The sequence below is a fragment of the Podarcis cretensis genome (assembly GCF_951804945.1).
Source record: "Podarcis cretensis genome assembly, chromosome: 8".
In the NCBI taxonomy this organism is placed as follows: Eukaryota; Metazoa; Chordata; class Lepidosauria; order Squamata; family Lacertidae; genus Podarcis; species Podarcis cretensis.
Genome location: NC_137177.1, coordinates 79078036 through 79104315, shown reverse-complemented (window position 1 = coordinate 79104315; position 26280 = coordinate 79078036). Strand labels below are relative to the sequence as shown.

The following is a 26280-nucleotide window of genomic DNA, read 5'->3' as shown; positions in this document are numbered from 1 at the left end:
CAATTTAAAATACTCATTTAAGCAATCTTAAAATATCAATGACTTCCCTTCTTCTCTTTCCATGTTTCATTTTACATATCATAAATCCCTGCATATTTTACATAAACTAAACCATTCAGTATTCCAATATTACAGCCATCAAAACTTGTTGACACTGTTGAATTTATCTTAATGCTGCCAATGTTTTCAAGTGTACACAATTCCCCCACAAATATTCAATAAATGTTTTCCAATCTTCTTTAAACGTATGTTAGGTTCACAAGCTGCGCATATTCCATCAGTTTAAGTTGCTCATTTTCCATTTGGGGGCTAACAAAACACGGGCCACCGTAGTGTGATACATAAAAAAACTTTTTTGACACCTGGGACTTTCCAACTGAATTATCCCCCACAGAAAGGACTCAGGGTTTTTTGGGGGGAAATACAGTGGTACCTCAGTTTAAGAACAGCCCTGCTTACTAGCTATTAAGTTTATGAACTCCACAAAACCAGAAGTAGTGTCCCGGTTTGCAAACTTTACGTTGGTCTGCAAACGGAAACCAAACAGTGGAAGGGCACTGCCAGCGGGAGGCCTCATTAGGGAAAGCATGCCTTGGTTTAAGAACGGCTTTGGTCTAAGAATAGACTTCCAGAACCGATTAAGTTTGTAAACCGAGGTACCACTGTACTTTTAAACATTTTTTCAGTTCATTATGGATTACAGTGGTACCTCTGGTTAAGAACTTAATTTGTTCTGGAGGTCCGTTCTTAACCTGAAACTGTTCTTAACGTGAGGTACCACTTTAGCTAATGGGGCCTCCTGCTGCTGTTGCGCTACCGCCACAGAATTTCTGTTCTCATCCTGAGGTAAAGTTCTTAACCTGAGGTACTACTTCCAGGTTAGCAGAGTCTGTAACCTGAAGCGTTTGTGACCCTAAGCATTTGTAACCCGAGGTACCGCTGTATTTCCCAATATTCTTTTACCCTTTTTCAGGTCCACCACATATGAAAGAACGTTCCCTTCAGCTCTTTGAATCTCCAGCACTTATCTGATTCAGTCTTCTACATCTCAGCAAGCCGACTCAGAGTTAAATACCATCTGTAAATCATTTTCAAGTAGTTCTCCTTGACTAGGTGATCCTCAGGGTCCTTTCCAACTCGGCAATTCTATTATTCTAATGCAAGACCATAGCTTATTAAACCATGCTGCATTCAAATGTAGCTTAGCATTATGTGTGAGCATTGCCCAGCAGCTTAAGCAAGGGTTGTTTCCTGCTGACAAACAACAATCCGAAACCATGGTTTGTTTCTGGTTTATGAGCCTTGGGTTACTTTAATCATGACTCATGTGAACCTAATACCCATTCTTAACTGTGGTGTGCTTGACCATCCCGCCGCAGACACTAAACTAGTAAGGAGTGAGGCAAGAACAGCTGGAAAACAAAGCAAACTTTGGAGAAACAAGCCATGGTTTGTTTCATAGTCTGGCGGGCAAACCATGTTTTAAACAGGGATGCAGAAACAGCGGCCCTCCAGATGTTGTCGGACTACAACTCCCATCAATCCCAGGACTAGAACTCCAAATCTTTGATGTCTCTCAGGTACGGTATCCTCAGTAAAGGTAAAGGGACCCCTGACCATTAGGTCCAGTCGTGGCTGACTCTTGCTTTATTGGCCGAGGGAGCTGACGTACAGCTTCCAGGTCATGTGGCCAGCATGACTAAGCTGCTTCTGGCTAACCAGAGCAGCGCACGGAAACGCCGTTTACCTTCCCGCCAGAGTGGTACCTATTTATCTACTTGCACTTTGACGTGCTTTCGAACTGCTAGGTTGGCAGGAGCAGGGACCGAGCAACGGGAGCTCACCCCGTCGCGGGGATTCGAACCACCGACCTTCTGATCGGCAAGCCCTAGGCTCTGTGGTTTGACCCACAACGCCACCCGTGTCCCTTTGGTAGAACCCAATAAAAACCCTACTGAGGGCAATGGCAATATATACTAGATTATAGCCTTAATAACCTCATCACCATTAAAAAGATATTACTCAGCTATAGAAATAGCACAAGGAGAGGAGAGGGTGTCGTGTCAAAAGCTGTGCATTATACATAAATAACTCTACAAAAGTGTCCAAAATTGTCTTCTTAATTGAGTCTTCAAATTGCAGTTGGCGCATCTCCCACGGCCAAATGTGATATGATTCTAAATCTGCAATCATGCTTTTATCTGCTGCTTTCGGGGGTATATTTCTGTATCATTGTCAAACAGTTCTTTTTCCATTTGTGTAAACCACCTTGAAGTTCCAATTTGGTGTGGGTGGTAGGCCAATTTAAAACAACAGCAACAAATAAACAAAAACCTGGGAGCCTTTCTGAAAGTTGCTGGACCATAGTGCACATTTGATTTTACTATTGCCCATGCTGGCTGGGGGTCAAGGCAGCTGGGGGGGGTCAAACAATATCTGGAAGGGCAGAGGTTTCCCATCCCTGAATCAAACGGAATGAATATCAAAGACTGCAACTGCCATCATCAGTTACATAATCGCTGAAGAAGAAGAAGAAGAAGAAGAAGAAGAAGAAGAAGAAGAAGAAGAAGAAGAAGAAGACAACTCTTGGTAATGCTGGCTTGTGCTGACGGGAGTTGGGGCTCCATCAACAACTTAGGGCCCCAGATCTCCGAAATAAACAAACTGATCCTCAAAGGCAATACTCATATGTCAGAACCTCCAAGTTTCTCTATTTTCCAGGGACAGTCCCGAATTTGCAGAAGCCCTCCTGGTTTCTGATTTGATCCCGGAATGTCCCACTTTTCCTTAGGACATCCCTATTTTCATTAGAAAAATGTTGGCATGTATGGAGTTATGAGACCCCCGAGCCAAGGAGATAAGTAACTCAACAACCTTTAGAAGACATCTGAAGGCAGCCCTGTATAGGGAAGGTTTTTTATGTTTTATGTTTTATATATGTTAGAAGCCACCCATTGAGGCTGGGGCGACCCAGTCAGATGGGCAGGGTATAACTACTATTAATAATAATACTATATTATTATTATTGTTGTTGTTGTTGTTGTTGTTGTTGTTATAGATATTATTAATAATATTTTTATTGGAGAAATGTTGGGTGGTATGCTATACTGTATTTTTTTATTATTATTATTTTCAGTTTTACACACTTTTTAATTTTACAGTCATTTTAACATTTCAAATTTGACTTCCTTCCCCCTCTTTCTGCGGTTCTGTAAATTTTTAATATTTTCTGCATATCCAAATTAACTTAACTTACACATTTATTTAACTACTTTAAATATATACTCTTATAAAACTGCAGTTCCACAAGTTTTTGTATCCATTCATCTTTTGCTGGGACTTCTGATTCTTTCCATTTGGGGGCAAGTAACATTCTTGCCGCTATAGTCGCATACAGTCATACCTCAGGTTGCGAACGTGATCTGTGCGGGAGGCACGTTCACAACCTGAAGTGCTGCATCTGAGCATGCGTGTGATGCGATTCAGCGCTTCTGCGCATGCACGTGATGTCATTTTGTGCTTCTGTGCATGCGCAAGTGCTAAAACCCGGAAGTAACCTGTTCTGGTGCTTCCAGGTTTGGCACGGTCCACAACCCAAAAACTTGTAACCTGCAGCGTTTGTAACCCGAGGTATGACTGTACATAAATTTCTGTACAGTTTGGGTAGTGCTGTCCCTATAATTCCCAAAAGGAAAGCTTTTGGTTGTTGTTTTTACAAACATTATTTTAAATATTCTTTTCAATTCATTACAGAGTACCTCAGGTAAAGAACTTAATTCGTTCTGGGGGTCCATTCTTAACCTAAAACTGTTCTTCACCTGAAGAACCACTTTAGCTAATGGGGCCTCCCGCTGCCACTGCCACCGCCGTGCAATTTCTGTATTCATCCTGAAGCAAAGTTCTTAACCCGGGGTACTATTTTTGGGTTAGCAGAGTCTGTAACCTGAAGTGTATGTAACCCGGGGTATCACTGTACATATCATTTCCCAGTAAGCGTCAACCTTACTACAAGACCACCAGTTATGATAAAAAGAACCTTCTTATTCTTTACATTTCCAACACTTACTGTAAACCACTGTGATCCTTGGATGAAAGGTTGTATATACCTAATTATTATAAGGGTTGTATATACCATAATATAATATAATATAATATAATATAATATAATATAATATAATATAATATAATATAATATAATATAATATAATATAATTTTGAAAAGGTACCCTCGCTATGCTCCTCTACAAACTGTCTCAGTACCACAAAAAGACAAGCTGCCAGATCCAGACAGCAGCCTTGACTCTTCTGTTCTCTGTCCCCTTTTTAATTTGACTCCTTTTCCGAGCCCTTTCCAGAGGGAGCCCTCAGTCATTCACTCGACCATCCCTACAGGCACCGAAGTGAATCCTTTCTCCCCTGCGCTTCACAGCTTGGATCACTATCCCATCGAGGCATCTAGTTTAGTGGCCTTGTCCAGACTGTCTGGCATGGAAGAGATTTTTTTAATTTATTTTTTACGTTGCAGGATGAAATATATCAAGGCTCCTTTCTCCCTCTCATTAAGGCTGAGAGAAGATCTTTCTCTCCTCATCCCCTCCCCACACTCCCCTCCGGTATTTATAACCTTGTTATTTATTCTCCATGCTGGAACAAACACACACAGACAAAGACCACAGCTTTCTCCTTCCTCCACCAGCTGCCCCGCCATGGCTTGTCACGGGGTGGAGAGCAATGCTCTTGACAGACAGCGAGGGATGGGTCTCGCCTGTTAAAACCAGGAATGGGGGGGGGCAGTTTAATGACACATCACAGAAAAGGTGGTCTACAACAGAAATTTGAATGTTGTTGTTTTTCCTGTCTGTCAGGTTATCTGATCATGCCTTATCTGATTGCCTTTCCTGGCAGTCTGCCCATTCCTTTGAGATGGTGATTTCTAAATTCCTGTAGCAAGGAAGGTTTTTTTCACCTCCTTGCAGAGAAACATTTGGTCAGCTTGGGAGTCAAAATGGTTTCAGGATGGTCTTCCTGTGCTGATCTATGTACGTGCTTGGTTGGTACATTTATGAACATTTATTTTATATACCGTATTTTTCGCTCTATAAGACGCACCAGACCACAAGACGCACCTAGTTTTTGGAGGAGAAAAACAAGAAAAAAAATATTCTGAATCTCAGAAGTCAGAACAACAAGAGAGATCACTGTGCAGTGAAAGCAGCAATCCCTCTTGCTGTTCTGGCTTCTGGGATAGCTGCGCAGCCTGCATTCGCTCCATAAGACGCACACACATTTCCCCTTACTTTTTAGGAGGGAAAAAGTGAGTCTTATAGAGCAAAAAATATGGTATATAAGACCTTAAATTTTATTATTACACCTCATAATGGTCAGTGATTGCTCTACCTAGGCAGCCTGCCCATTCTTTTGTGATAGTAAATGCTTTAATTCCTGAATCCAGGTCACAGGCACACCCTATTCATACACACATACGCCCTTAAGACAGGATTTGCAAGCAAAAGACAATGGAGAGGCTTTCCCATTTCCTTCCTTTTTGCAGAGAAATATTTGAGGTCAATTTGGGAGAGTTAAAATGGTTTCAGGATTGCTCTCCTGTACTATTTCAGACAAATGCTTTATATACTTATGCATGTGTTTGCCTTGTAAATTTATGAACATATGATTTCTATATATGAGACCTTAGAATTCCTATAACACCATGTATCATACTGTTTCCTCTGACTATCCAATATAGAAAACTGTAGAAACTTCAAATAATTCCAAAGATTTCCTTGGTTCCAGTGGCTAATGATTCCACTCTAGAAGAGGGGAATTCAGGCCTCCCTCTGCCTCCATAATCAATGGACCAGACAGATATCTGTTGATGGAGTTTGCTGAAGCCAGGTATTCACAAAGCCCGGAGGGCAAAGATTGTTGGAAAAACGCCCGGGAAGGCCTGCATATCCAAATTCATTTGATTTGCTCATTTCATTATCTACTTGAAATATGTACTGTTATGAAACTGCAAGTTTTTACAATAATCCTGCCAATGTTTTTGTCTGTTTGCAATTTATCTGTAAATATTCAATAAACCATTTCCATTCTTTTATCAAAAGTTTGTTATCTTGATTTCTTATTCTTCTGATAAGTTCCGCCATTTCTGCATATTCCATAAGTTTTTATATCCATTCTGCCTCTGGTGGGACTTCTTCTGCTTCTTTCCACTTTGGGGCAGGTAGCATTCTTGCTGCTGTGTTGTTGTTTACGTTTAGTCGTGTCTGACTCTTCATGACCCCATGGACCACAGCACACCAGGCACTCCTGTCTTCCACTGCCTCCCACAGTTTGGTCAAACTCATGTTCATAGCTTTGAGAACACTGTCCAACCATCTCGTCCTCTGTCCCGTCCTTTCTGCTGTAAAGGTAAAGGGACCCCTGACCATTAGGTCCAGTCGTGACCGACTCTGGGGTTGCGGCGCTCATCTCGCTTTGTTGGCCGAGGGAGCCAGCGTACAGCTTCTAGGTCATGTGGCCAGCATGACTAAGTTATACATAAATACATTTCTATTCAATTTAGGTAGTTCTGTCCCTATAGTTCCCAAAACGAAAGCTTCTTGTTGGTTGGTTTTTTACAAAAGTTATTTTGAACATCCTTTTCAGTTCATTGTATATCATTTCACAGTAAGAGAGACTCCTGCCTCAAAGCATGTCTGCCAGGCATACGGCAGGTTGGTGCAAGATTAGACCCACAGGCCAGAGACTCCCCACCTCTTCTCTAAACAAACAGCTCAGGACTCCCAGCACTTTATTAAAGTCATACCTTGGGTTACAGACACTTCATGTTGCGCATTTTTGGGTTATGGATGCGCCAAAACCCGGAAGTACCGGAACGGGTGACTTCCGGATTTTGGTGCTCACGCATGCGCAGAAACAGTAAATTGTGCTTTGCGCATGCACAGAAGCACCAAATCGCAATTCGCGCATGCACAGACGCAGTGTTGGGGTTGCAGGCGCTGTGGGTTGCACACGTGCCTCCTGCATGGATCACGTTTGCAACCCGAGCGTCCACTGTATTCTCCTGCAATTGTAGACCAGACCGACAGACAGTACTCTAACCACTGTGCCACCCTGTGCTCTTCCCCCACGCACCTGCCTTTGCAGAAATCCAGCTCTGCAAGCCTATGACCACATATTCTGAGTCCTGCAGCCTCCGTCCCTCCAAGCTTGAAAATGGAAGAACTTCTTCCACCCTCCGAGAGCCTTCCTCCCCCCCCCCAGCAAAATCCTTTATCTGCTCCCAACCCCGACAATTTCCGTGCCGGAGAAGCCTGCTTTGTAGCTTGACCCTGAAAGTCACAAGCAATTTCGAAACACAGCCAAGAAGCAATTTGGAGTTTCACCTCTTTTTTTACCCCCTCGGCAGAGGTGCCTGTGCATGTAGGTGTTGGGGGAGGAGGGGGGAGCCTCCAGTTTGGATGAGACTCAAAAAAGGAAAAGCTTCTGCCAGATCCTGCTCAAGGGCAGTGGACTGAGCACTTCCAAGAGGCAGGCTTAGCAAAACTAAAACACAATAGAACGCTCCAATTTTCTCCTTGGAGCCCTTCATTGGATTTATCAAATCTTGGAATCAGAACTGTAGTGTTGGAAGGGACCTTGAGGGTCCATTGTCTAGGAAACTCACAAGTAGGATTCAAGAGCACTCTCTGCTCCTTTCCAGCAGCTGGAATGCATGAACCTGGCTGCCTCTGAACATGGCGGCAGATATGGTGATTGTAGCTAAGAGCCATTGATCGCTTTATCCTCCACAGTGTTTCTCTCTCTGATCTAGTGAGGCTCCTCTTAAAATTATTAGGAATGCTTAAGAACACAAATAAATTAGAAGAGGTCTGCTGGATCAGCCCCAAAACCCATCTAGTCCAGCATTCTGTTTTCCCAGTACCTATGAGAAGCCTGCCAGCAGGATCCAAGCACAAGATCCTTTAGCAAAGGTGTCACGGGCTTTGAAGACGCGCGAACTCAGGACGAAAGGGAGAAACGTGCTGAGAGGAAGGCATGCTTGGCAAGCCCTCACCGTGATCAACTCCCACCCGGAAACCCATGTCTCCACTCTGGAAGGATGTGTGGATCCAGAACTGGCCTCCACAGTCACTTACGGACTCACTGTTAAGACCGTGTTCATGGAAGACAATCTGACTCGGCTATGAGGGATTGTCGAAGCAGCAGCAGCATGAAGAAGTCTTTCATCTGCCCTGAATCTGCTGACATTCAGACTACCACTCCCATCACCTCTGACCGTGCTGGGACCAATGGGAGTTGGAGCCCAGCTATGTTGAGAGTGATGAACATTTAGAGCACAGCCTCCTTCGACTTTGGGTCCCCGCAGGCACGCCAACTCTAGGGGGCAGAGGTGTTGTCAGCCCCTTCAATATACCTTAGCAGGGGTCTCAAACCCCCACCCCCAATACTGACGGGACGGAGGAGGCCAAACCGCCAAGCTAAGCACAGCATCAGGGCATGCTCCTTCTGAGCACAAGAGAGGAGGAGCTGTGGTCACTGAAGCTGTACAGCACTGGGGAAGTCCTCTTCCCGGTGACAGCCATTGCATGCATGATGTCTCTGGATCCCCAGAAGTTGTTGGACTACAAACCATGTCATCCCTGACCACTGGCTAAGCTGGCCGAGGATGCTGAGTTTTGTAGTCCAGTGACATCTGGGACTCAAGCTTGAAGAACACTGTCTTAGCACACAGCTGGGGCAGCCATTTTTATTACTATTTAAGATCGCAAAGCTTTCACTATATGTTTATGCACACATACGTACACAGGCATAGCAAATAAAATAAAAATGTTTGACACCAGAACAAATACATAATATCCATAAATACCACATGACTATAAAGGCATAGAGCATTACGAGCTGGCACGATGTAAGATTTCAACCAACATAAAGAACATTATTTGCATAACCACTGTCAGGAGTGTGTGCAGGAGTCAGGCCCTGTGACTGGTAGGGCCTCGCAGGATTGGGGCCTTCCTGAGTTTGGCCTGGAAGGGCAAGGTGCGGCCACACAGGTGAGGCTTGACAGAAGACTTGTAGCACCTGGAGGCAAGGGCCGGGAGGGGTATATAAAACCAGCAGCTCCCTCTGGCTCTTTGCCACAGCAACAAGCTACCCACCTAGCTGTGCTTCACCTTCCTGACTCCTGGTTTCCTGACCCTCAGACTCTTGGCTTACAGACACCCCTGGGGGGATGGGGGTGGCCCTGCCTGTCAGCTTCCTCCTCCTCCTCAGTCTTAATGTTGCCCCTCATAGAACTCAGCCAGGAGAAAGCCAGGAGAAAGTCACCGGCTCCGGTTTCACCTCCTGCTGGCCCCTCTGCCTTCCATCCTACTGGTCTCACTGTATATACATATCCGCCTATATACATAAAAAGGTAAGACTGTCGTCATGCTGCAGATTATGCAGTTGCCAATAGCGTGACCAGCTTCCTCCTCCTGTTGCCCCTTGTAGAACTTGGAGGGTGAAGTATGGGGACAAAAAATGAGAATGAGTTATCTCTGCTTATCATTGGGCTCTGGCTCAGCCAATTATGCCCTACCAGTCCGAACCACCACGAGCCACCACCATAACTATGGGACTGCCTCTCCTGGTATGCCCCACGGAGGACCTTACAGTCCGCAAATAACAGCATCTTGGAGGTCCCAGGCCTCAAGGAGATTACACTGGCCTTGACCAGAGCCAAGGCCTTTTTGGCCATGGCCCCGACCTGGTGGAATGCTCTGCCACAAGAGACCAGGGTCCTGGAGGATCTGACATCTTTCCGCAGGGCCTGCAAGATGGAGCTGTTCTGCCAGTCCTTTGGTTGGGGTCCAATCTGACTCCCCCTCTCTCCTTATAAGAACTTGTATGAAAGTGGCTCTCCAACTTTTCTCACAGGCTCATATAAGATCAGTACAAACAGTTAGGCTGGTGAGCATTTAAGGTCCCCAGCCCTAATCTGTGGGTTGCCATCTGACTGGATTTCACTTTGACTCTGATCTGATTTTAGGATGTATTTTAATTGATCGCCTGATTTTATGTTAATATGTTATATATCTGATGTTAGCCGCTCTGAGCTTGGTTTTGGCCAGGGAGGGCGGGGTATAAATAAAATTACTATTATTATGATTATGATTATGAGTGGCCTGGATAAACTCCTCCCCCATCTCTACCCGAAAAGCAGCACCGTGACTGTTCACAACCCCTCCTGGCCTTGCAGGCGCCTGAGTCCTTGGAGACTTTAAATAAACCCACCCACTCACCCACCCCTCCTCCTCCTCTTCGCTGGCAAAATTGACTAAGTCATCATCCCTGCAGCCTTGTTGCAATTTCCCAGACTGATTGGAATAATTGCTTCATTAGTTGTTTTTAAGGCTCTGCAGAGCCAGGGAAAAGCATCTTACACGTGCGCGCACACACTAAGAGAAATTATTTGTGCAGACCTGGAAGGCAACTGGGTCTGAGGAGGGGGTGGCACACCAGCTGTAGAAAATCCAGAAGATTGAGCTTTCACTGCTCCCCCCCCCCCATCTCTACAACTTAACCTCCCAGAGAAAAGAAAGCCACACAGAGAGAAAAATTCCACCCCTTTCCCTGCTTCTCTGTCCCCTCCACCTCTTTCCCCATTTTCTCAGTTGTCCTTTATCCTATATACCCTATCTACATCCATTATTACTAATAACTATCATTATTATCCATGCTGCCTGAAAGATCGTATATCCCTCTGCAAATCTGTCTGAGTGCTAAGATCCTCAAGTGAGCACCTTGTCTTGGTCCTCTCAGCATGAGAGGCACAGTTGGTGAGGGGGAGAGAGAGAGAGAGAGAGAGAGAGAGAGAGAGAAGGAAGGAAGGAAGGAAGGAAGGAAGGAAGGAGAGAGACAGAGGGAAGGAAGGAAGGAAGGAAGGAAGGGAAGGGAAGGGAGGAAGGAAGGAAGGGGAGAGAGAGAGAGAGAGAGAGAGAGAGAGAGAGAGAGAGAGAGAGAGCCTCTTCTGTGGCTGCACCCATATCATGGGATTCCCTCCTGGGAGAGGTTACATTGAATCACTCTTTGCTATCTTTCCATAGACAGGCAGAGACCTTCCTATCCAGAAAGGCCTTTAATTATGCTGGTTCTAAATGTGCTCCAATATATTTTAATTAATTGATTCTAACTAGTTATTATTCTGTATTTATCAATTGTGCATTTGCTAACGTCAACGTGCTTCTGGCCAGTTCTGAGCTCTCCAACCCTGCTCCAGAGACACTCGCTTCAGATTCAGATGCTGCGATTCCTGCATTGCAGGGGGCTGGACTAGATAACTCTTGGGGTCCCTTTCCAAATCTACAATGCTACAATTCGAATGCAATCAGTCAATAGAACTGCAGGTGTCTAACAAAATGTGTCCATGTTCTCTTCATCTATTTAGAACTTCTCATTATATAGGCATCTTTCTGGAACATTTGTGAGTGTAATAGTGCTCCACCACTCCCTAGAGAAAGTGTCTTTCAGATTAATTCTCTTTTAAAGCCAGTCAAGTTGTTCACGGCTGGATCAGGCCAATGGCTCATCTAGTCCAGCATCCTGTTCTGACAGTGGCCTGCCAGATGCCCCAATGGGAAACCTGCAAAGAGCCATCTCCCCTCCTACGGTTTCCAGCAAATGATATTCAGAAGCATTATTGCTTCCAGCTATGGATGCAGAGCATAGCCAGGCTACTATCCCTTGATAGGCTTCTGCCTATGAATTTGTCTAATCCACATTTCATAGAATCATAGCATTGTAGAGTTGGAAGGGACCCTGAGGATCATCTAGTCCAACCCCCCCCCCCCCAGTGCAGGAATCTTTTGCCCGAGATGAGGCTAGAACCCCTGACCTTGAGATGAAAAGTCTCATGCTCTACCAATGGAGCTACCTGCCAAGGCGGATTTCTTTCTTCTTTTTTATAATTTTTTTATTAAGAATTTCAACATATCAAAATATCAGAACATCTCATATTCATTATTTCCTCCCATTTTCCCCCACCTCCCCATCAAACCCTCCCCCCCCCAGACTCCCCTCAGCTCCTCTCTCTGATTTCTCAACTCATATTGTTCTCTGCATACTGCAGAATTGTATAAATCCTTATATTATCTATCTACTATGTTAACAGGGACATGGGTGGTGCTGTGGGTTAAACCACAGAGCCTAGGGCTTGCTGATCAGAAGGTCGGCGGTTCGAATCCCCATGATGGGGTGAGCTCCCGTTGCTCGGTCCCTGCTCCTGCCATCCTAGCAGTTCAAAAGCACCTCAAAGTGCAAGTAGATAAATAGGTACGACTCCGGCAGGAAGGTAAATGGCATTTCCATGCACTGCTCTGGTTCGCCAGAAGCTGCTTAGTCATGCTGGCCACATGACCCGGAAGCTGTACGCCGGTTCCCTCAGTCAATAAAGTGAGATGAGTGCCGCAACCCCATAGTCAGTCACGACTGGACCTAATGGTCAGGGGTCCCTTTACCTTTACTATGTTAACAATCAATAAATTTGTGTATGTTTATTCAAAACCTGCCAAGGAGTCCAATTCATTTTGTTGTCGCCAAGGCGGATTTTAAGTCATCCGAAACAGTGGCCATCATTGCCACTGTTCCATAGATTAAATATGCGTGGCATGAAGTTTTGTGGGTGTTTTACATATAAAGGTATTTTTAATTGGGTTTCTTAGCAGAAAAGTTAGGATTGTTTTTCTTATATGTACTTGTTCCCTCTCCCCCATGGCTGATGCATTTATTGTGAAATTGCTTTTGAAATACTTTACGAGAAGAGATTTCCAAATGTCATTAAATAAACAACAACTCTTCCATTCCCGCTGGTAACGAAAGATGGATGACTCCTTGCCAGACAGGGAGAAGCATCTGCCAGCCTTCTTGGGATGGAGACGCACATCTCATAGGGTTCATGTAAGCTTTCTAGAAGCAGTGGCAGCACCATGCCCTACCTAGCTGAAGTGTTTACTACTGAAGAGGATCCTTCTGTTTTGTAAAATCACAAGTGCGGCATTCAAGTTCAGCAGCTGAATGCTGCTGGCCTAGTGAGACTTCTGAAAGAATTATGCTCAAGAAATTTCTTAGACATTTGCTTGAGACCCAGCTGATGCATTGCAAGGGATCATTGCGAGGTCTTTTGATGGACCTCCAGGCAAACAACATCATAAGAACCTAAAAAGAGCCTTGCTCTTGCTAAGATGTACAAGACTGAATCAGATAAGTACTGGAGATGCAAAGAGGTTGAGGGAACGTTCTTTCATATGTGGTGGACCTGTAAAAGCGTGAAAGAGTATTGGGGATAGCTGCCTGAAGCCTTCAGAGCGCAGCACTAGTTCCCACTGCTCTCCGGAGGCTTCGGGTTCCTTTTGCTGAAGCCAAGAGAGCAAGACTCTCCTGGCTTCAGCAGAGAGGGAGAGCTGCGCAGCGCCCCTTCAGCCAAGCGGGAGGAGAAATGGAAGGGGCTCTGTTTCTCCTGCCGCTTCGCTGAAGGGGCGCTGAGCAGTCCTTTCCTCCATGAGTTCATCCAATCTTAAGGATGTAAAATGAGTATTTTAAATTGTAAAACAGAAAAATTAATTTTAAAAAAGTGTGTGTGTGAAGAGCCCGGCTAGATCAGACCAAACGCCTCCCTGGTCCAATAACCTTTTCTCACAGTCGATGACCAGACATCTAATAGGAAACTGGCAACATTGACCAGAGCAGGATAATAGCATGATAACTTCCTGTGCTTTCTAACAACTGGTGGCCTCATTGGGGCAGGCGGAATTATTTCAAAGCTTGAGGTTCCAACCCTACTTAGAGCAGACCCATTGAAATTAACATACACATAAATACGGTCTACCAAAAATTTCAGAACAAAGTAAAGGGATCTTAAATGAGAAAATAACAGAACAAGAAATAGAGGGTGCCATTCAGAATATGAAATGGGGAAAATCACCAGGACCAGATGGATTGACGGCTAAATATTATAAAGCGCTGAAAGAATGGCTAATACAACCACTGAAGGAAGTTTGCAACGAAATTCTGGAGGGGAAAAAGGCACCTGAATCGTGGAAAGAGGCTTTCATCTCACTTATACCGAAAACAGAGACTGAGAAGAACCAGGTTAGAAACTACCGCCCTATATCTTTACTCAATGTGGATTACAAAATTTTTGCAGACATTTTGGCAAAAAGACTGAAAAGAGTGTTGATAGGGGAGATTCACAAGGACCAAACGGGCTTTCTCCCAGGGAGACATATGTCAGACAATGTGAGGAACATTATAGACATTTTGGAGCTGTTAGAAGTCGACATTAACAGGAAGGCTGTTCTGATTTTTGTGGATGCGGAGAAAGCCTTTGACAACATTTGTTGGAGTTTTATGAAAAAGAATCTCCAAGGGATGGGGGTAGGCCAAGGTTTTGAAAACGGTATAGGTGCAATATATTCTAAACAAAAAGCTAATTTAATTGTAAATAATGTGGTAACAGAAGAAATATTTATAGAAAAAGGTACACGGCAGGGATGCCCAATATCCCCTCTGCTTTTTATATCAGTCCTGGAGGTTTTGTTAAACATGATTAGAAAGGACCAGTTGGTTAAAGGAGTTCAGGTCGGAGTTAGACACTACAAACTAAGAGCATTTGCAGATGATCTAGTATTGACTCTGCAACAGCCAGACACTAGCACTAAAAGAGTATTAGAACTAATTGAAATATTTGGTCGAGTAGCAGGTTTTAAATTGAACAAACAAAAAACGAAAGTGTTGGAGAAAAAATTAACAATGGAAGAAAGAGAGAGATTTCAGAATGAAACAGGCTTGGAAATAACGAAAAAGGTGAAATACCTGGGGATAAACTTAACGTCTAAGAATGTGAACTTATTTAAGGATAATTATGAAAAATGTTGGTTAGAAGTAAAGAAGGATCTGGAAATATGGTCAAGGTTGAAACTTTCCTTGTTAGGCCGAATTGCTACTATTAAGATGAATGTATTGCCTAGAATGCTATTTTTATTTCAGACGTTGCAGATTTTGGACAAGATGGACTGTTTCAAGAAGTGGCAGAAAGACATATCAAAATTTGTCTGGCAGGGCAAAAAGCCCAGAATTAAATTTAAGATTTTAACTGATGCAAAGGATAGAGGGGGGTTTGCCCTGCCGGACTTAAGACTCTATTATGAATCGGCAGCCTTTTGCTGGTTGAAACACTGGCTACTTCTTGAGAACACAGACATTTTGGATCTGGAAGGGTATGACAATAGCTTTGGTTGGCATGCATATTTATGGTACGACAAGGCAAAGGTGTACAAAGGCTTTAAAAACCATATTGTAAGGAAAGCATTGTATAATGTTTGGATTCGATACAAAGATTTGTTGGAAAGTAAAACCCCCAGGTGGGTGTCACCAATGGAAGCTAGGGAAGTAAAAAAGCTTAATATGGACTCTAAATGGCCAAAATATTATGAAATTCTAGAATATGATGGTGAAAGGGTTAAACTTCAGAGTTACGAGAAATTAAAGCCCAAGGTTCGAGATTGGTTGCATTATCATCAGATAAATGAGACATTCAAACAGGACAGGAAAATAGGTTTCCAGAAAGAGAGGTCAAAACTAGAAACAGAATTGTTAGAACCCAATACTAAGAATTTATCAAGAATGTATAACTTGCTGTTGAAATGGAATACACAGGATGAAACGGTGAAATCAGCTATGATTAAATGGGCACAAGATATCGGTCATGATATTATGTTTGCTGACTGGGAACAGTTATGGACTACCGGTATTAAATTTACTGCATGTAATGCTTTAAAAGAAAACATTATGAAGATGATCTATAGGTGGTACATGACCCCAGTCAAGCTTGCAAAAATTTATCATCTGCCTAACAATAAGTGTTGGAAATGTAATGAGACTGAAGGCACTTTTTACCACCTTTGGTGGACCTGCCCAAAGATTAAAGCTTTCTGGGAAATGATCTATAATGAAATTAAGAAGGTCCTTAAGTGGACTTTTCCTAAGAAACCAGAGGCTTTTCTCTTGGGCATGGTTGGCCAATTGGTGTTAAAGAAGGATAGGATTTTCTTTATGTATGCCACCACAGCAGCAAGAATTCTACTGGCGAAGTATTGGAAGATGCAAGAACTACCTACTCTGGAAGAATGGCAAACAAAAGTAATGGACTTTATGGGACTGGCTGAGATGACGGGCAGAATCCGCGACCAGGGGAAGGAGACAGTGGAAGAGGACTGGAAGAAATTTAAAATATACCTTAAAAACTATTGTAAAATTGAGGAATGCTAAGATGTCATGGGGTAAGAAGCAGAGAATTGCAGCTGTAACTAAAAAGCTAAAGGAAATTTAATGAAAGGGAATCAGGATAATTGACTAAAGGGTTGCTAAAGAATCACTAAACAAGGATGCAGGGATGGGGAGGTATGGGGAAGTCAAAAGAAAGAAGGGTATGAAAATATAATTCTGAAGTTATATTGGTTTAAATGTTTTGTATGTTTTTGTTTGTGTTTTGAATTTTTTGTTTTTCTGTTTTGTTCTGTTTTTATTATGTGTTTGAAAAACGAATAAAAATTATTTTTTTTAAAAAAAAGAAAAGAAAGAAATTAACATACACAGCTAGGGATGAGTGAATCTGTCCATTTCAGTTCCTCGTTTCCCAAATCATGAATTTAGCTCCCTGTATTTCCACATCATAGAATCCTAGAATTGTACAGCTGGAATAATCAGATCCAACCCCCTGCAATGCAGGAATATGCAGTTGTACAGGGATTGAACCTGCAGCCTTGACATTATCAGCACCACGCTCTAACCAACTGAGCTATCCAGGCTGTTAGCAGTTTGTGAAATTTTTGTTTCAAAATCCTCATGAAAATCCACCATATACACATTCATATGCAATTTTTGCATGACACCTTTTTCTTTTCTTTTTCTTTTAGCAAACTAATTGCATTAAAAGAGCACATATTTGCATGTTCATTTCACTAATATATGCATTTAAACAGACACTTTGCCCCCAAAGATACTCAGTTTTGTAGACATTGCTTCGTTGGAGAACTGCATTGCAAAATTCAGAAATGTGTGGATTTTGAAGGATGCCTATTCTGGATCTCATATCATTTTGGAAAGTTTGGACTGGATTTGGTTTGCCTTTAAATGCACACCAAATCAAATTTGCCCCCATCCCTTGATATAACTATGGTCCATGAATTTCAGTGGGTCTACTCTGAGCAAGGCCAACACAGCATACAAGCCTGAAGATCCCAAGGTCAAATGGGTTTCTCTCTCTCATTCTCTCTCTCTCTCTCTCTCTCTCTCTCTCTCTCTCTCCCTGATGCCCAGCTCATTCCTTGAGCTCAATGAGAAGTGAGTTTTGTATTTATTTCAACTCTGAATTGCTTCCTATAGAGAGCATCTCAAAGCAATTTCACAATACAATAAAAACACACAGGTAGGGGTGTGGGTGTATATATAACAATTATATAGATAAAAACAATTTCCACCAGTTCCGCTGAAAATATGACCAATTCTCACACATTATCTGAATCATTGCCTGCATTGGCAGTGCACACAGCCATGTAAAAACACCTATGCATTAATATTTATAAAATTATGCTGCAGAAATATGGTGTTGCACGGAGCTTGACTCTTTTTATAGGCTTTTTTCCTTTTTGCTTGTAATTTTGTTAGTAGGGCTTTCCAGAAGCAAAAACGCACAGTAGCTCAGACAGAAGAAAGAAATGGTCCAATGTGGGCAAACATCAATTGCGTCAGAACCACCAAATTCCATGTATACACTAAATCCTTTTTTTTAAAAAAAGGATTTCTCCTTTGTCATAGGGACAACCCTGCTGGGTCATTTAGTCCAGTGGCCGATCAGAAAAGTCGTTCCCCCTCAGAAGCCCACATGCAGGGTATGTAGGCAATGGTCCTCCCTCTCTGATACTCATAAGATTGTAAGAAGAGGGCTGCAGCTGGTCAAAGGCCTTTCTAGTCTAGTATCCTATTTTAACAGTGACCAGCCACAAGCCCCTGAATGGAGAGCCTGAAATCAGGACCTAAGTGCAGTAGCAGCAGCAGCAGCAGCAGCAGCAGCAGCTCTCTCAACTTCTGATTCCTCCCAGGACCAGACCACCCCAGACAGCCAAGGTAGAACATGTTGTTGTTTAGTCGTTTAGTTGTGTCTGACTCTTCGTGACCCCATGGACCAGAGCACGCCAGGCACTCCTGTCTTCAAGGTAGAACATAAAGGTAAAGGGACCCCTGACCATTAGGTTCAGTCATGGCCAACTCTGGGGTTGCGGCGCACATCTCGCTTTATTGGCCGAGGGAGCCGGCATACAGCTTCCAGGTCATGTGGCCAGCAGGACTAAGCCACTTCTGGCGAACCAGAGCAGTGCACGGAAATGCCGTTTACCTTCCCGCCGGAGTGGTACCTATTTATCTACTTGCACTTTTGACGTGCTTTCGAACTACTAGGTTGGCAGGAGCAGGGACCGAGCAACGGGAGCTCACCCCCTCGCGGGGATTTGAACCACCGACCTTCTGATTGGTAAGTCCTAGGCTCTGTGGTTTAACCCACAGCACCACCCGCATCTAGGTAGAATATAGAATCAAATAATTGTAGTGTTGGAAGGGACCCATATGACCATCTGGTAAGGTAAAGGTAAAGGACCCCTGGATGGTTAAGTCCAGTCAAAGGAGACCATGGGGTTGCAGTGCTCATTTTGCTTTCAGGTCAAGGATAGCCAGAGTTTGTCCACAGACAGCTTTCTGGGTCATGTGGCCAGCAGGACTAAACCGCTTCTGGCGCAATGAGACACCGTGACGGAAACCAGAGCGCATGAAAACACCGTTTGCCTTCCCACCACAATGATACCTATTTTTCTACTTGTAGTGGTGTGCTTTCGAACTGCTAGGTTGGCAGGAGCTGGGACAGAGCAAAGGCAGCTCACCCCATCATGAGGATTCGAATTGCCAACCTTCTGATCGGCAAGCCCAAGGCTCGGTGGTTTAGACTATAGCGCCGCCTGCGTCCCTACCATCTACTCCAACCCCCTGCAATGCAGGGAATATGCAGCTGTCCCGTATGGGGATCGAACTTACCTTGGCGTTAAGTAGACTGCTGAAAAAGTAAGTCTTTTTTTTAATGTCTTGGAAGCAAACCAGGGACCTTCTGCATGCAAAGCATCTGTTCTCCAGCTGAGCCACGCCCCTTTCCCGGTCTCAGCCATGGTTTTCCCATTAGTGATGTATAGAAGTGAGAGCTGGACCATAAAGAAGGCTGATTGTTGAAGAATTGATGCTTTTGAATTCTGGTGCTGGAGGAGACTCTTGAGAAGATCAAACCTATCCATTCTTAAGGAAATCAGCCCTGAGTGCTCACTGGAAGGACAAATCCTGAAGCTGAGGCTCCAATACTTTGGCCGCCTCATGAGAAGAGAAGACTCCCTGGAAAAGACCCTGATGTTGGGAAAGATGGAGGGCACAAGGAGAAGGGGACGACAGAGGATGAGATGGTTGGACAGTGTTCTCGAAGCTACGAACATGAGTTTGACCAAACTGCGGGAGGCAGTGGAAGACAGGAGTGCCTGGCGTGCTCTGGTCCATGGGGTCACGAAGAGTCGGACACAACTAAACGACTAAACAACAACAATACCTGAGCTCTGGAAGGGATCAGGGGGGAAACCCAAAGAGAAAGAGGAGGTTTTGAGGCTGCTACGGCTCCTGAGGAAGAATCAAGAAAGCAAATGGATGGACTTCCTCCTCCTATCTCTCTTATACCCAAAACAGTCAAGGAGGTTAGGCAGGTGTGTGTTTTAGGGGAAGGAGAGAAAAAGAGGTTGGAAATGAGAATGTTGTCTGATCTAAAGCGGAGGATTCTAGCTTCGTGCTTCTTGCTAGGGGCATCAGCCAAGCAAGAACAGGGGGAAAGCATTAAAACATTAACTCGCTTCGCTGAGCAAAACCCTGCGCCATGCCAGGGAGGGGAAAAAAACAAGCATTAGGCTGGAAAAGGAGTTAAAAAAACAACAACACCAGAAGCATTTCTGTTAGGGATTCTAGGACAAGACCTGCCAAGAAAAATAAAGAACTTATTTATGTATGCTATGACAGCGGCAAGAGTCTTGATAGCACAAGGATGGAAGAATGAGGAAATCCCAACGAAAGAACAGTGGCAAGAAAAATTGATGAGTTACGCAGAACTGGCTAAATTGACATACAAACTGTGGGGAAAGGACAACTGTGACTTTAAGGAAGAATGGGAGCTTTTAACAAATTATCTAAAAAGACAACAAAATGAACTAGACTCCTTGGCAAGGTTTGAATAAACATACACAAATTTATTGGTTTGATAACATGATAGATAGATAGAGAACGTAAGGATATGTACAATTTTATAACACAGAGAGAATAAAATGTGCTGAGAAATCAGAGAGAGGAGCTGAGGGAAGTCTTGCGGGGGAGGGTTTGAAGAGGGAAGGAAAAAAATAATAATGATTATTATTAAGTTGTGGGTGAACATATCAGACGACACAGCAATTATTCCAAAGCAGCTCTTTATTTGTAAGCTGGAACAGAACTGAACTGAGGAGCTCAGTCAGCCTGCTTATATAGAGCTCCAGAACAATGTAACTGTTGCAACTTTCTAAAACTATCCAATCGCTGAACGTCACTTTCGATCCTTCATTTGCATAACTATCTACAGTATTCTCCTGCTGGCCCAGGGTGAGAACTTCAGTACATAACAAATATGATATGTTTTGATAGTTTGTATGTTGAAATTGTTAATAAAAATATTTTTTTAAAAAAAAGGAAAAGGAGGGAGGAGGGGGAGGAGGATAGCTTCCCTGAGCAAAACACGCCTGATTGGAAAATTCAATTTTGTGGCTGAGGTCTAGGTGACCCCAGTGGCCTTCCCACTGGGTCAAAGTGCCAGTAAGCACCAGAAATCACACCATTGAAAGGGACCTTGGGGGACATTCAAGTCCACCTTCCCCCAACTTTATACCAAGTAAGACACTGGTCAAAGAATCATAGAATTGCAGAGTTTGAAGGGACCAACCCCCCCCCCCCAAGGATCATCCAGTCCAACCTCCTGTAATGCAGGAATCTGAGCATCTCCCATCTGTTTACATCAGGCATAGGCAAACTTGGCCCTCCAGAGGTTTTGGGACTACAGTTCCCATCATCCCTGACCACCGGTCCTGTTAGCTAGGGATGATGGGTGTTGTAGTTCCAAAACATCTGGAGGGCCAAGTTTGCCTATGCCTGGTTTACGTATTGTCTACATTCTCTGGCAGCAGCTTTCCAGTATTCCAGACTGGATATATTCCCAGACTTATCTGAAGATGCCAGGGAAATGATATATAATGAAATGAAAAGGATGTTTAAAATAACCTTTGTTTAAAAACAAACAAAAAACCCCAGAAGCTTTTCTTTTGGGAATTATAGGGACAGAACTAACTAAACTGTATAGAAACTTATTCATGTATGCGACCACAGCGGCAAGAATGTTACTCACCCAAATATGGAAAGAAGCAGAAGTCCCAGCAAAGGAAGAATACATACAAAAACCTATGGAATATGCAGAAATAGCAAAACGTACCGGGAGAATAAGAAATCAAGATAACATTTTTTTAAATAAAAGAACGGAAATGGTTTATTGAATATTTACAGATAAATTGCAAACAGATAAAAACATTGGCAGGATTTTCGTAATAACCTGCAGCTTCAGAAGACTATATATTTAAAGAAGATGAATAAATGTGCGAGTTCATTTGGATATGCCGAAGATATTAAAAATAAATTTAAGGAACCGCAGAAAGAGGGGGAAGGATGTCAAGTTTGGAAATGTTAAAATGATAATAAAATTAGTGAATTGCGGAAATTCAAAAAGTATAAAAAAATAAATGAAGATGCCAGGGGTTAATCTTTTGCAGCTGTCCCTCGGTGGCTGAGTTGGTTAGAGCAGTTTTTCCCAACCTTGTGCCTCCAGCTGTTTTTGAACTACAACTCCCATCATCCCTGACTAGCAAGACCAGTGGCAAGGGATGAAGGTCCTGTGTGAGTGCCTGGAGGCGGTTGGAGGTTGGATGGCGGCTAACAGATTGAGGTTGAATCCTGACAAGACAGAAGTACTGTTTTGGGGGGACAGGAGGCGGGCAGGTGTGGAGGATTCCCTGGTCCTGAATGGGGTAACTGTGCCCCTGAAGGACCAGGTGCACAGCCTGGGAGTCATTTTGGACTCACAGCTGTCCATGGAGGCGCAGGTTAACTCTGTGTCCAGGGCAGCTGTCTACCAGCTCCACCTGGTACGCAGGCTAAGACCCTACCTCCCCGCGGACTGTCTCGCCAGAGTGGTGCATGCTCTGGTTATCTCACGCTTGGACTACTGCAACGCGCTCTACGTGGGGCTACCTTTGAAGGTGACCCGGAAACAGCAATTAATCCAGAATGCGGCAGCTAGACTGGTGACTGGGAGTGGCCGCTGGAACCACATAACACCGGTTCTGAGAGATCTGCACTGGCTCCCAGTACGTTTCCGAGCACGATTCAAAGTGTTGGTGCTGACCTTTAAAGCCCTAAACGGCCTTGGTCCTGTATACCTGAAGGAGCATCTCCACCCCCATCGTTCAGCCCGGACACTGAGATCCAGCGCCGAGGGCCTTCTGGCGGTTCCCTCATTGCGAGAAGTGAGGCTACAGGGAACCAGACAGAGGCCCTTCTCGGTAGTGGCACCCGCCCTGTGGAACGCCCTCCCATCAGATGTCAAAGAGATAAAGAATTACCTGACATTCAGAAGACATCTTAAGGTAGCCCTGTTCAGGGAAGTTTTTAATATGTAATGCTGTACTGTTTTTAACACTGATTGGGAGCCGCCCAGAGTGGCTGGGGAAACTCAGCCAGATGGGCGGGGTATAAATAATAAATTATTATTATTATTATTATTATTATTATTATTATTATTATTATTGGAATTGTAGTCCAAAAACAGCTGGAGGCACAAGGTTGGGAAACACTGGGTTAGAGCATGGTGCTGATAACAACAAGATTACTGGTTCGGTCCCTGTATGAGGCAAGTGCATATTCCTGCATCACATGGGGGTTGGACTAGATGATCCTCGTGGTCCCTTCCAATTTACAATTCTAGGATTCCACTGAATCCTCAAAGGATTGTCTCCCCAAGGGTTTGTGGCCCTTGGGAGGGAAAAGCCTCTCTCTCTCTCTCTTTTTTAAATGATATTTATTAAAGTTTCAACAATTACAAAAAGAAAAAATGAACATACCACATTAAACAAAAACCAAGCAACACACCACAATATAAAAAAGAAAAAAGAACAGAAAAATAAAACCCATTAAACAATAACAAAATTTTAAAAAAAGAAAAAGCATCATATCTCCTTTCTATTCTTTCATTAGCTTGTTTCCTTGACCTCCTCACACCTCCCTTTTTTGTATTCCAGATCAATTATCCATTTCAGCAAATCCTTTCCCTCTTTTTAAAATTTTAGTCCTTTAATTTTAAAATTTTAGTCCTTTAATTTAATTAAAAGGAGGGAAAAGCCTCTCTTCCACCACCGCCTTCACACAACCCTCCACCATTCAAGATCAAAATGCTTGTGACAGACCTACTTCCACAGTACATAGTTGGGAGGAAGTGAGTTAATGAACTCCCAGGCTAACTGGCAGCTGGCTTAACTGAGGAATCGGTTCTGTACATGGAAGGCATCAAATTTCGGAGGAGCGAACATCTTATCTTTGCTCTAAGTGGATCGTCTGGGAATAAAGCATTCACCTGCTGATGATCTTGCTCCTTAGCTGTCATTGAACGCTGCCAGGTCTGATACAGAGGAAAGTCTGTCTCCCTAAGCGTCCCGGGCAGGTTGTTGACAATTGGGGAGGCGGAAGTGGGGGGGGGGAGGGAGGCAGAAAACACAACACATTAAAGATCACGGCTCCCTTCAGAGAATGAAGGAAAGGCAGGGAAAGGACAGAGGAAAGGACAGAGGAGAAGCAGCCTTCAAGCTATCTGTTATGAAGGGTACACAAATGGAGAAAGGCAGGTAACAGATGCAGGTCCCATCTTGGCCTTGGAGGTGTGTGTGTGTGTGTGCGTGTGTGTGTGAGAGAGAGAGAGAGAGAGAGAGAGAGAGAGAGACCAATACCATAGACCAGATGGGTCAGCAAACTTTTTCAGCAGGGGGCAGGTCCACCATCCCTCAGACCATGTGGTGGGCTGGACTAGGTAAAGGTAAAGGGACCCCTGACCATTAGGTCCAGTCGTGGCCGACTCTGGGGTTGCAATGCTCATCTCACTTTATTGGCTGAGAGAGCCGGTGTACAGCTTCCAGGTCATGTGGCCAGCATGACTACACCGCTTCTGGTGAACCAGAGCAGCGCACGTAAACACCGTTTACCATCTCGCCGGAGCGGTACCTATTTATCTACTTGCACTTTGACATGCTATTGAACTGCTAGGTTGGCAGGAGCAGGGACCGAGGAACGGGAGCTCACCCCGTCGTGGGGATTCGAACTGCCGACCTTCTGATTGGCAAGTCCTAGGCTCTGTGGTTTAACCCACAGCGCCACCCGCGTCCCATATTTTGAAAAAAATAATGAACGAATTCCTATGCCCCACAAATAACCCAGAGATGCATTTTAAATAAAAGGACACATTCTACTCATGTAAAAACACACTGATTCCCAGACTGTCCGCGGGCCAGATTGAGAAGGCGGTTGGGCCGCATCCAGCCCCCGGGCCTTCGGTTGCCTACCCCTGCCATAGACACAGGACATAATACAGATTTGAATCTCTGGGGGAAACTTTGGAAGAGCGATTTAACAGCATGTTATTCCTTGAAGAAGAAATACCTGGAAATGATTTATAGATGGTATTCAACTCTGAGTAGATTTGTTAAAATGTATAAGTTCAAATCAGATACTTGCTGGGGATGTAAAGAGGTGGAAGTAACGTTCTTTTGTATGTGGCGGACTTGTAAAAGAGTATTGGGAAATGATATATAATGAACTGAAAAAAATGTTTAAAAGCACGTTCCAAAAAACCACACACACCCAGAGTCCTTTCTGTTGGGAAAAATTCAGAGGGAAATTCCCAGGTGTCAAAAAAGATTATTTATGTATGCCACTACTGCGCCCTGTGTTTTGTTATCCTCAAAATGGAAAACAAGGGAGGTCCCAACCAAAGTAGAATAGCAACTTAAGTTGCAGAATACGTGCAACATGCGGACTTATAGAAAAAGAGAACAAGAAGAACATACGTTTAAAGAAGACGGGAAAATGTTTATTGAATATATAGGTGAAAATTCTGTACATTTGAAAATGCTGGTAGCATTAAGATAAATTCAACAGCGTAAATAAGTTTTGATGGATGCAATAATGGAATACTGAATGGTTTAGTTTATATAAAATATGCAGGGATGTATGGTATGCAAAATGAAGCACAGAAAGAGAAGAAGGGAAGTCATTAATTAAATGTTGTTTAAATGAATATTTTGAAATGTAAATTAGAACAATTTAATAAAAATTAAGAGAGAGAGAGAATGAACTTATAGGATCAGATATAAGGGTAAAGGTAAAGGGACCCCTGACCATTAGGTCCAGTCATGACCGACTCTGGGGTTGCGGCGCTCATCTCACTTTATTGGCTGAGGGAGCCGGCATTTGTCCGCAGACAGCTTCCAGGTCATGTGGCCAGCATGACTAAGCCGCTTCTGGCAAACCAGAGCAGCACACGGAAACGCTGTTTACCTTTCTGCCGGAGCAGTACCTATTTATCTACTTGCACTTCATGCTTTCGAACTGCTAGGCTGGCAGGAGCAGGGACCGAACAACCGGAGCTCACCCCGTTGTGGGGATTCGAACCGCCAACCTTCTGATCGGCAAGTCCTAGGCTCTTTGGTTTAACCCACAGCACCATCCACATCCCTAGGGTCAGATATAGACCTTGATAAAGTCAGGGATGTCCTAACCTCAGCCCCAGGGGATGAATGTGGCTCCCAGGCCTCTACATTTGGCCCTTGGGACTCTCTCCTGAACACACTCTCATTAGCCTCAAGTGCTTTTGCTTGGCTAGATTCATATAATCATAGAATCATGGGTTGGAAGGGGTCCATGGGTCATCTAGTCCAACCCCCTGCAGTTCAGGAAACTCAGCTACAGCATCCCTGACAGATGGTCATCCAACTTCTGCTTGTTAACCTCCAAGGAAGGAGAGTCCACCACCTCCCGAGGGAG

The 26280-nt window shown here is 43.9% G+C and overlaps 1 protein-coding gene across 5 annotated transcripts in view; it reads right to left on the bottom strand.

Annotated features, from left to right (window-relative positions):
• DISP3 (dispatched RND transporter family member 3) overlaps positions 1-26280 on the bottom strand; it is a 99050-nt gene that overhangs the window by 52592 nt on the left and 20178 nt on the right. For 2 of the 5 annotated variants that reach the window (XM_079986757.1, XM_079986758.1), the window contains exon 1: positions 2335-2414. The exons of 2 other annotated variants lie outside the window; for them this stretch is intronic. In XM_079986757.1, the coding sequence (XP_079842883.1) occupies positions 2335-2394 (60 nt within the window). In that variant the 5' untranslated portion in view covers positions 2395-2414. Of the gene's footprint in view, positions 1-2334; positions 2415-23821; positions 23885-26280 lie in introns of those variants that run through there. One more of the 5 variants, XM_079986760.1, reaches the window with a different exon arrangement.